At 40.0% G+C, this 12,069-nt stretch overlaps 1 protein-coding gene and 1 pseudogene across 1 annotated transcript; one reads left to right on the top strand and one right to left on the bottom strand.

Moving 5' to 3' along the window:
- Window positions 1–524: 524 nt before the first annotated feature.
- On the bottom strand, window positions 525–5,657 carry LOC137716956 (subtilisin-like protease SBT1.8; annotated as a pseudogene).
- Window positions 5,658–5,916: 259 nt separating this feature from the next.
- Window positions 5,917–8,763, top strand: LOC137718662 (subtilisin-like protease SBT3). The gene has a single exon (XM_068458213.1). It carries the CDS (start codon window positions 6,023–6,025, stop codon window positions 8,339–8,341), a length of 2,319 nt encoding a protein of 772 aa, XP_068314314.1. The 5' UTR covers window positions 5,917–6,022; the 3' UTR covers window positions 8,342–8,763.
- Window positions 8,764–12,069: the final 3,306 nt, after the last annotated feature.

The raw sequence follows: 12,069 nt of genomic DNA on the forward strand, positions 1-12,069 counted from the left end.
GTAGTTTCGAATTTTGTTTTCTTTCGCTTTTGGACTGAAAATATGTGGTCTTTGTTTACATGTCGCATAAACCACAAAAATGCAAGCTACTAAAAGAGAACAGCACATGAAAAGTAACTTGTCTGCCAAAAGATGGTCGCCTCTCACATTTACCTTGTAGTTGGGACTATATCTCCTTTTATGCATCTCTCATCACGTGAGTCCGATATGTCCCCGTTACACTCGAGATTAGTAGAAGTTGAGACTATATCTCCTCTTATGCATCTCTCATGATGTGAGTCAGATATGTCCCGTTACATCTGAGATTTTGCCCAAAACTAGACATTACTGTCTAGTACCGGTTCACTTTTGGGGCAAGGATCTGTAATATTTTTACAAGTTCATCTGCGATTCTTAAGTAAATTGTTAAGTACAAGATTGATTATACATATGCAAATGTCTTAAAGGAGAGAGACCATCTGACGTAAAAATTAGTTAATATTTGCCAATTTTATGAATTTTGAAGTTTTTTTTTTTTTGCATGGAGAGATCGCCGACACGGAAAAGCGGGAAAAACAGTGACTAAATTCAACGCTTATGACCCAAAAAACTGGGCAATTCTAAACCATGACGACTGCCCTCGAACTTCTAAAGTTGAAAACAACATTTGTTTGTTTCATGATTTAGGAACTAGTAATTTACGACCAACAGAGGGATTGATACTATGCGGTTAAGAGTGCTAAGCTCTACTGCAATCTTCATTCCTTTAGGAAGCTCCAAAAATGCAAAGTAACTAGATGCAGCATCTCCCACATTTGTCACAACCATAGTAAAGTTTTTCTCTTTCGGAGAGTTGTCCGTGTCGTTGAAAACGGCTATAAAAGAAGGGTAGTTTAGCTTAGTAGGTTGTGACCTGCAACTCCATTGATTTCGTCGGATAACAGCGCTTATCTGCTTAGTAGTGTACATCCATGTCGTAGATGAGTCCGGGACTCATGGCTATGTTCGGGTGAATGTGGCTTGCACCGAATTCTTTATGGTGCTTCAAGTATTGTCGAGGTTGTATGTTGTGGTCATGATCGTTGATCGAATGGAAGAAAGGCTCCATTTGCAGTAAACACCCTTTAGCAGAGCTACAACTTCTGCAACATGGGGTGCTACCATTGGTGCCCCTGACATTAGTTGGTAATCTGATGCCAACTTATAGTTGTTTACTTCATGAACAACTTGTTAGGTGCAACTGCAGCGAGCACATCAACCCCATGTGCAATTCGGGTGTAGAATGCTTGGAGTGACGGGGTCTAATGCTCTTGAAGAGAAGGCGCTATTTGTGGTGCTGACTTTGTCCCCATATTGTTGTGCACAAATTTAAGGGTTTAAACTTTAGTTGCATTGGCTCTTCTTCCATACTCTTTAATCAAAGAGCCTTTCGCCATTGATAGAACCAAATCAGGAATGGTGAAGTCTTCCGTGTATAAGTGTGGCGGACCTGACATGAAGATTGCAGCGTAAGCACCTGCGTTCTTTCCCTCTTTCAGTTGTCCATCAATGTTAACCCCCTTGGGATTATCACAGAAGACTGATTTTCTAGGCACTTCTTTATGATCTAATGCCCCATAATCGCATGTTGATTTGCTCTCAGTCTTTCCCGTAGTACAACGGTTTATCAGCAATGTAAATGCTTTCGAGGAAGTATGATCCTTCAATTGTGAAGCCGTTGTCTAGATTCAAGGTTGCACTGAAAGTACGATCAGGTATGCCAGCTCCTACTGTTGTGAGCCAGGGTGCTCCATTGTAGGTTGAGTTATCAGAAGGACCATTATTATTCCCAGCAGTGCATACGAAAACAGTTCCCTTCTCAACCGCTGAAAGAGAACCGATGGCAATTATAGCGTTCTAGTAAGGAAGTTGAAGCCAAGAGACTGTGACATACAATCAGAAATCGCCTGATCCATCCTGGCAAGCACATCACTAGCTGCACTCTTTTCTGAATCTGTTGCCCACACCGGACCTTGTACATGGCAACAAGTGCATGCGGCACAACCCTTGTTGTCGTGCCTTTGGCATATCAGAAATGACACATGGTTGCCTGCAGCTGTCGACGATGTGTGTGTTCCGTGACCAAAGAAGTCTCTCAGCGAATCAGAAATGATACATGGTTGCCTGCAGCTGTCGATGGTGTGTGTGTTCTGTGACCAAAGAAGTCTCCCGGCAAATCATAGTCATAATCTTTGGAAATCGGTAATACCTGCAGCTGGCCTTTGCTGAAAGATCGAGCACCAATGATCTTCTTATTGCAGAGAGACGGGGTGAATGCAGTTCCATTCTCACACTCGCCTTTCCATCCTATTGGCACTTCTGACATTCCCTTATCGCCAAAACTCTCACTCACTGGCCAAATTCCCGTATCAATAATTCCTATGATCACATCTTGGCCAACTGAGGTATTAGGCCGTAAGCCGAGGTTCTGTCTACGTCCAAGAAACTTGGGACTGTGAGTTGTGAACATCTTTCCAAAAGACTTGGGATACGTGGCAACATGAGCTGGGGATATCTCCAATCTAGACAGCTGAGGAGTAAGCCTGGCACTGAATCCATGCACGACATGGCTGTATCATGAGTACAGCAACATTTCACGGTCATCATTTTCTGCAGGAGGCGAAGACGACAATGATTTCAAGGTGGACTTGTGCCACGCCTCGTGCGTTGAGAAAGATTCGAACTCAACATTCGATACTGCATCGTTGATCTGCAGCAGCATTAACAACAGAAGTGTGATCGTGATGTAAGAGGGATTTTCGAGCGTTATAAGAAACCATTGTTGATATTTAATTACAAAACGTTATGTTCAAGGTCCGTGTTTAGAACTCAATTTTCTGGTCGATTTTGTCAATGTCAAAACAAAAAGCTTACTGGGTTTAATGGTTTATGTGGTTATTACTTAGAGAGATTGGACAGGCCTTGTCTGACTTGATAGCCTGCATTTTTATTCTGTTTTTTTTTTTTTTTTTTTTTTTTTTTTTTTGGGTTCTTTTCGTTGGTTTTTAATCTTTTGGAGCTATCTGTCAAAACCAATCTGCATGCCTTAATGTCAAAGGCGAGAGAAACTAAACTTACCTATTACATAGTTTGTACCAATTTTTCTTTAATAGTCTGGACTACTCAATGGTACGGAAAATGAACGGTTAAGATTAAATTGAAACAATACTATTTTTACTTATTTGCCAATCTAATGAATATAGAGTCGGACTGTAGTCCGGACTAATGAAAACTTACATACCCATTTGTGTATTCTCTCGCCTAAGTACAATAAGAAAGAGATAGACACTTAGGCATAGAAGTTTTTTTTTGTCGAAGCCACCCGAAAGTTTACTCATGATTTTGATTACTTTTGTGCACGCTATCGCTCGAATCTTTGTTCTCTTACCCTTGCAATTTTATTGTCATGGGTCCTAGTTCGAACTCAATTGGGCTAAAAATATAAGACCTATCTGAATGTTGAGCCTTATACCAAAATGGGTAGCTGATTTCTAAATGTTGAATTTGAAGAGGCCTAGTGGTAGTGGATCATACCAAAATATCTAGTGTGATGGGTTCACTTGGCAAGCCCAAATTAATTATGATTGGAAATTTAAATATTAGAAAACGATGGTCACATCATTTTTAACTTTTTCTACACTTTAGTTAAATTTTGTTCGTTGATTTTGTTTGATTTTGTTGGTATGAGTCAGAGATTTTCTTTATTAGTAACAATTCAAACTCTAATATTTTACTATAATTTTATCTAATTTATCTAATTCAATGACTAAAAATTAAGAGGATGTGTGAAAAACTTAAAAAAAATAAAAAATTGTGAAAGTACCTCCCCTTTATAACCCTTGCTTTGGGAGATAAGAATGGAGACCACATGCTACATATTGAGTTCTCTATTTTCAGTAATGAAAACATAAAGAAAGTTGCTTTGAGTGCTACCACCACGAGACATTGAGAGAGACATACCTCCAATTAGTCACGTTTTGGACTTATAATGCGACATTATGCGAGAAAATTAAACAACATCATATCACGTCATTTATTTATGATGTTACGAATTAAGTTCTCGAAACATTGGATGTCTACTTCTTACTTAGGGATTCCGTTTCTTGTAAGTAACGTTTTTGTATGTCGGTTTGATCTTCACATTGAAATGGGGCACAACCAGAACCAGTAGTTGACTCTGGGAATGGCCAAGATGATCATCAAAATGCACCGTCCAGTCATAAAAATTGCTTTTTATAGAATCTCCATGCTTGATTGGTTGTGTTTTTGCCCGTATAAAGGGAAGATGCTACAGTGGTCCATTGGAATTCTCTGCACTAAGCAACCATATTCCCTAGATATAATTAAGGCCCTTCTTTGATTTGGCCTCAGTGGAAACTGAAACATCTTTGGGTCACCCTCACCTTCGAGGGATGAAAGAAATTGAAAATTCAAGTCGTTTTCGATCCCAAATTTTACAAGTCAGCATACTTTTTATTTATCATAGAAGTGATCACATATAAGATAATGATGCATGATTGCATGTGGGTTCCTGCATTTTGAACATAATAATAGAGTAAACTAATACAGTTTAAGCTTAACCCAATATGGTAATAACAACATAATTTGTGCAATAATATGTGTCAAATCTGAGCTAGCACAATATAATTAGTCAAAATGATTGTATATATGTAAGTGGGCGGTTGGTCCAGGTCTCCTTGTAGCTTGTTGCAATCAAAAGTGATTAGGCCTTGGGTTGGACTACAAGTCCCGGAAAAAAAGAAAAAAACAAAAAAAAAACAACAACAACAACAGTTAGGACCAAGTGTGGTTGTTAGTAGGGTAGCTTATTGCTAATGATGTCACAAACAATCATTTGTCACGCTTTTAGCAATAGTTACACTAGAAAAATTCACTCTTACTCCGTGCCTATTGCCATTATTTTTGTAGTGGATGTAACTAAGTTGTGCAATTGAGGGTACATGGTAGGCTCAAATGCGACAATTGAATACAATACAGTCCAGCTCATGCTGATCCCAATTTGGGTGAAAGTGAAGTAATGTTTTTGTTATGTGTTCTAACTTTGAAAGAAAAAACCAAAATGCTCCTCAAATTTCTCTTCGAACATAAAGGTGATAGGGACATGGGTTCACTGTGTTTTCTTCCTTCCATTCCACTTGCATTTGGCACGCGTTGGGTACACCATTTTAACCATATGCCCTTGTTTTGTGGCGGTCCATACAATGACAAGATGGTCTCCTAGGCCTTGCCAAATGAACGGTCTTGATCTAGCGTGCTAAACGTTAAGAAGCATAATGATTAGAGTCCATAGGTTAGGGCGAAGGATCCTCTCCTGAGCAAAGGGTGAGGATCCTCATGACTAAGTCCATCGGGCCATTGAAATTTTATCTAATGGGTACAAACAGGGAGCTCCTCTAAAAGTTATAATAATTGTAGCCGTTGGATAAAATTTCAAAAGCCCGATGGGGTTGGTCAGGAGGATCATCACCCTTTGCTCAGGAGAGGATCCTGATCCCATAGGTTAGGGCGAAGGATGCTACGCTCATTCGTCGGTGTATGTGTTGATTGTTCACTGATGTACGTATTAAGAGGTTTATGAGTATTACCTCATACACATATGCACATTTAACTGTAGCCATCTTCTAGGTCAGGAGAATAAGCTTATAATTAATGCATCGACGAACAAGATAAGCTTGCACGTGTGTCGGCTCTAGATTAGGAAAGTATGTAATTAACTTTTGAGGTTAAGCAGTCCATATATTATCCATAACATGCATGGGCAATTGAGCACGAATAATAGATAGAGATGATGTATAACAAGGGTCCCCCACAACTTATATAATTGATCTCATATACACCAAGTTGAGATAATCAGATGGTGATGAGGAATATATCTATATATTTCATTGCTTCCCGTAACTCCTAAACGACCCTATACGTTTACAAACTTTACGAATCCATTTGTATTCTAATTTTTTCGCCTCCTCCCTTGTGCTCAACATCAATGTCTAGTTACTACCATGTTTTGTATTTCTGGCTTTCCATTACCACCATCTCACACCTTGCAATTGTCTCAACCTTTGCTCAATCCCAAAACTATATCATCCACATGGATTCATCAATGATGCCTAAAGCCTTTTCTGATCATCATTCATGGTACGTGGCAACATTACACTCCACATTAGGCAAGTTTACGCCTATCACCACCTGGACCTCCTCCTCCTCTGCCCTCTCTTCCAAACTCATTTATAGTTATACTCATGTCATGAATGGTTTCAGTGCGAGTCTCACTGCTTCCGAGCTTGAGGCCTTAAAAACCTCTCTAGGCTACATTTCTTCAGTGAAAGACTTGCCAGTAATGAAAGACACAACTCACACCTCTCAATTTCTTGGCCTCAACTCCAGATCCGGAGCGTGGCCGGTTTCGAATTACGGCAAAGATGTGATCATTGGGTTGGTGGACACGGGTGTTTGGCCAGAAAGTGAAAGCTTTAACGAAGATGGGATGTCAGAAATCCCACCAAGATGGAAAGGAGAATGTGAAAGTGGCACCCAATTCAATTCCTCATTGTGCAACAAAAAGTTGATTGGGGCAAAGTTCTTTAACAAAGGGCTCATTGCCCAAAATCCCAATCTGACCATTGGAGTGAATTCAACAAGGGATACTGAAGGGCATGGTACCCACACCTCGTCTACTGCCGCAGGAAATTACGTGGCAGGGGCATCTTTTTTTGGTTACACCCCAGGAGTTGCCAGCGGCATGGCTCCTAGGGCGCATGTGGCCATGTACAAGGCGCTTTGGGATGAGGGAGCATTGTCGTCGGATATAATTGCTGCTATTGAGCAAGCAATTATAGACGGTGTGGATGTTTTGTCTTTGTCATTTGGGTTAGATGGTGTTGCTTTGTATGAGGATCCTGTTGCCATAGCAACATTTTCTGCCTTGGAGAGAGGTGTTTTTGTGTCCACGTCTGCAGGAAATGAAGGACCTTTCTTTGCTACCTTGCACAATGGTATCCCTTGGGTTCTCACGGTTGCAGCTGGTACAATTGACCGGGAATTCGAAGGAACTGAGCATCTTGGAAATGGAAACTCTGTCACGGGGTCTACTCTCTATCCCGGAAATTCATCTTCAACCCAATTTCCGGTTGTTTTCTTTGATGCGTGTAACAATACGAAAACATTGAAGCAGGTAGGGAAGAAGATCGTCGTGTGCCAGGACAAAAATGATACGCTGAACGATCAAGTTTATAATGTACGCAGCGCAAATGTTGCCGGAGGTATCTTCATTACCAACAACACAGATTTGGAGTTGTTCATCCAAAGCTCTTATCCCGCAATCTTTCTTAGTCCAAAGGAAGGTGAAGTGATCAAAGGTTACATCAAGAGCAACTCACAGCCAAAAGCAAGCTTGGAGTTTCAAAAAACACTTCTTGGTGCTAAACCAGCACCGAGTGTTACTAGCTACTCGTCTAGAGGGCCGTCCCCTAGCTTCCCGTGGACCCTGAAGCCAGACATTGTGGCTCCAGGGTCGTTAGTCCTGGCTGCATGGCCTCAAAATACCTCCGCAGCCGTGGTGGGCAAGAAAGACTTGTTTAGTAATTTTAATCTACTGTCAGGGACATCCATGTCGTGCCCCCATGCAGCTGGAATAGCTGCGCTTCTGAAAGGTGCGCACCCCGAATGGAGCCCTGCTGCTATTAGATCCGCCATGATGACGACATCAGACATATTGGATAACACCGGTAGCCCCATAAAAGACATTGGCAACGCTAACCAACCAGCTAGTCCTCTAGCCATCGGAGCCGGGCATGTCAACCCTAACAAGGCCCTAGACCCCGGGCTCCTTTACGACGTGAATATTGACGACTACGTTAACCTTCTTTGTGCACTCAACTACACCAACAAGCAAATCCAAACCATCACTAAATCAGCCTCGAACAACTGTTCAACTCCTTCCTTAGATCTTAATTACCCCTCTTTCATAGCATTCTTCAATTCAAATGACTCGAATTCGAACGTACAATCTACTCATGAATTCCGGAGGACGGTGACCAACATAGGAAAGGGACTGTCGACCTACGTTGCGAGCGTGACACCATTGAAAGGGTTTGTGGTTGGAGTCGTTCCGAAGAAGTTGGAGTTCAAGGAGCAGGGTGAGAAGCTGAGGTTTGTGCTAAGTATAAAAGGACCAAGAGTAATGAAAGAGGCAGTGGTTTTTGGTTATCTGAGTTGGGTGGAGAGTGGTGGTCAACATGTGGTGAGAAGCCCCGTCGTGGCTTCAAGCCTCATCAGCTCAGAGATAGCGTCGCAACAAAGATAGCTTGCATGTTCTAGCAAGTATATATGTGATCATTCCCTTGCTAAATAAAAAATTATAGTTTCAAATATAGAATGTCAGGCTAACAGCAGGTTGGTGTCTGATTAATTAAAGCTGGCAGCCAGCGATTTCAGATCGTCGGTGATGGTTTTGTGTGGTTGTTAGTCTATATAGGATATAGCTTTGTTTATTCATGAACGTACCATTGGAACTAGAAAGACATTAGACTTTGTCACATTGAAACAAATAAACAATCAACTTTGATTGTTTATCTAAGTTGCATGCATGTGTTGTGTGCGATCGTCAAATTTAGATGAGGTGTTACTGTTATATTTCTGTTAAAACATCAATACCTATTTATTTATGTCATGTTGTAAGTTCCGAAATGTCAATCATGTCCCACATTATGACGAATGAATAATTAGTAGCAGACAATGTGAAAGTCGCACTCATGACTCGTACGTCTATCAGTTTTATCGACAAAAACTGAGAACAATTTACATGGTCCCAATCCATAAACGTACCCGTCAACAAAGCATGGCCAGATTCTATGACTTTTATATGAGAACTATTCTATCGTAAGGGTAATATGTTAGAGTGATCAATTTTTTTAGATTAAATTTTGTAAAATATATGACGTGGTTGATGATGATTGGATTATTATTTAAGTATTATTTTTGTTTATTTATTGTTTAAGTGTTGACTAACGTGCTCATTATTTATCATTGACAAATCATATAGTTTGTTGCAAATGACTCTCTACCACAGTGGTGGAGAGGAGTGAAGCTCTTGCATGACTGCGTGGGTTCAAACTCCGTCAATGACAAATCTAATTTCTAACTTAATGACAATATCGCTCAACTCAAAAAAAAAAAATCATATAATTTGTAAATTTAGTTTAAAATTTTAGTTTAAAAGTTTAGTTACCTAACATATAACTCATTCTTTAGATATATAATTTCAAAGTATTAATTATTTAGATAATTATGCATGTGTGATGTATGTGTTGGAAGTTAATTTAAAAAGCCTCTCGAACAAAAAAAATTTCTTTTATACAATTTTTCTTTTCATGTGGCAGCCATCCCATCTAGGGGTTGGCACGGGTCGGATCGGGCCTAAATTTGGAAAGGCCGAGTATTGCAAATCTGATTACTGGAACCGGACCGATTCGGGACGGATCCACGACTCCTTCTTTTCTTTTTCTTTTTTTTTTTTTTTTTTTTTTTTTTTTTTTCGGTTTTGATCGCCTCCCAGACTCACCATCCTCCAGATCTTCGACTCGGTCTTTGACATCAAGACCCATATCCGCTTGCCACGCCAAGAAGGGACGACACCTACAAATCCAAACCAAAAACCCAAAACCAAACCAAAATTGTTTTAAAACCTCAATTCTCAAACCAAACAAACAAAAAAAAAAAAAAAAAATTAGAAGGCTGGAGTTTAAAATTTTAGTTTAAAAGTTTAGTTACCTAACATATAACTCATTCTTTAGATATATAATTTCAAAGTATTAATTATTTAGATAATTATGCATGTGTGATGTATGTGTTGGAAGTTAATTTAAAAAGCCTCTCGAACAAAAAAAATTTCTTTTATACAATTTTTCTTTTCATGTGGCAGCCATCCCATCTAGGGGTTGGCACGGGTCGGGTCGGGCCTAAATTTGGAAAGGCCGAGTATTGCAAATCTGATTACTGGAACCGGACCGATTCGGGACGGATCCACGACTCCTTCTTTTCTTTTTCTTTTCTTTTCTTTTTTTTTTTTTTTCGGTTTTGATCGCCTCCCAGACTCACCATCCTCCAGATCTTCGACTCGGTCTTTGACATCAAGACCCATATCCGCTTGCCACGCCAAGGGACGACACCTACAAATCCAAACCAAAAACCCAAAACCAAACCAAAATTGTTTTAAAACCTCAATTCTCAAACCAAACAAACAAAAAAAAAAAAAAAAATTAAAAGGCTGGGGGAGAGACAAATCAAGAGGGAGGAGGTTGAGAATTGACAAATCCAAGGTGTGAGAAATCGGAGATAGAGGCGTTGGGAGAGAGAGAGGAAGGAGACTAAGGAGAGGAGAGTCTTCGAGAAAGTGTGAGACACTGTGGTGGAGGTCACGGTGGGTGTGGGTGTGGTGTGTTTGCTTCGGGAAGGAGAGTTGCAGATATGGGGGGGGGGGGGGGTGTGAAGAAACAAGTAGAGGAATGAGGGAGAATGATCGAGAGATTGGGGTTGTGTGTGTGTGTTCTCTGAGGGGAAAGAGCATCGAGATAAGAGAGAGGGAGACAAGGAGACAATGTTCTCGAGAGTGAGAACTGTCACGGGGAGCTTGGCAGACAGTATTGTTTTTAAATTGGGATGTTACACAAATGAGTCCCCGGGTACCCCTTTTTTTATACTTCTGGACCCGGCCCGCCCCTAAAATTCTAAATCCCCGTCCTGCCCCATTTCTCTTTTTAAAAATTAGGAACCGGCCCGTACCCGCCTTGACTCTCGATTCCTGTACCTGTTTGCCCACCCCTAATCCCATCCCTAAGAAAGAAGCTGGGAAAGACATGGTTGAGGTCGAACCCAGCATACGAAGAATAAAAAGATTAATGCTTCCTTAAAACAAAAATATTGGTACATAAACTAATTGCGATTGACGATTCCATTCTATATTGTTTATTTCAACAGAAGACCACATAAAAAATTTCGCGTATGTAACAAGAAAAATGGTGTCATGAGTTCATGACATCATTTTTCTTCTCATGCCCACTCTGCAATTTATTTCTGAGTTTTGGCAAGATATGTTTTATTTTAGCAAGATATGTTTTTTATGAAAGTTATAATTTGATTTCCTAAACTCTATTTTGTACTATAATGGACTTGCTTCTTGCTTTATATCAATATCATGTATATATAGTTCGTAAAAACATCGAAGTTCCCTTTAAGCAAAAGTTGGAAGGATAATGTTGGAAGTGGGTGCAGAATAGAACAACTTTATTAAGTGAAATTTTTTTTTCTATCTGAAATGACATGAAAATTTATGATCCTTGTATTTTTCTAGACAATTAACATTTTAGTTTAGGGAGATTCTTTCCGTTCTAAAGTTGGTGTAACATCTGTTATAGCTACTGGAGAATTTTACCCTTCAATAATTGGAGGTAGAATTTGGAGCCAAAGAAAGATCGGTACTTTAATATTTGTCTTTCACAGTAGACCAGCAAAAAAGAAACTCAAAAGATGGGAATTAGAAAGTGACACAACACATAATTAGAACCAAGCAAATTCACATGCAGAGGCCGATCCATAGAGGGACCAATGTGGTTACGGGATCTTTCGGACTCCAGAAAAACACCTATAAAGGTCCTCTGAGGACCCTTCAAATGTTTCGACAGGGGGACCGACCTGACGCTTAGGGTTATATAGGGGCTACGTTCGGGAAGTTGGTTTATTTTGTTAAATGACACATAGTTGGTCCAATCAAAATTCTTGTGCATGATGCATTATTTGTACTTAATGCAAAGAATGCGATCTAATTAAACTTGAAATACTGGTTTTTAGTACAATTACTTGTGCATGAACCTTTCTTTTGATTGAATAGTTCGGATTGTAGCTCCATGACATGCTGTGCTCACAAATCACTCTCTTAAAACATTGCAGCAAATCGTCGTCTTCGTCTGCATCCAGGTCTTCGTCAACGTCATCATTTTGTTAGATTGTTTCTTTGCAAGTTAGAACTTTCAGTGC

This window comes from Pyrus communis, chromosome 15, assembly GCF_963583255.1.
Source record: "Pyrus communis chromosome 15, drPyrComm1.1, whole genome shotgun sequence".
Taxonomy (NCBI): Eukaryota; Viridiplantae; Streptophyta; class Magnoliopsida; order Rosales; family Rosaceae; genus Pyrus; species Pyrus communis.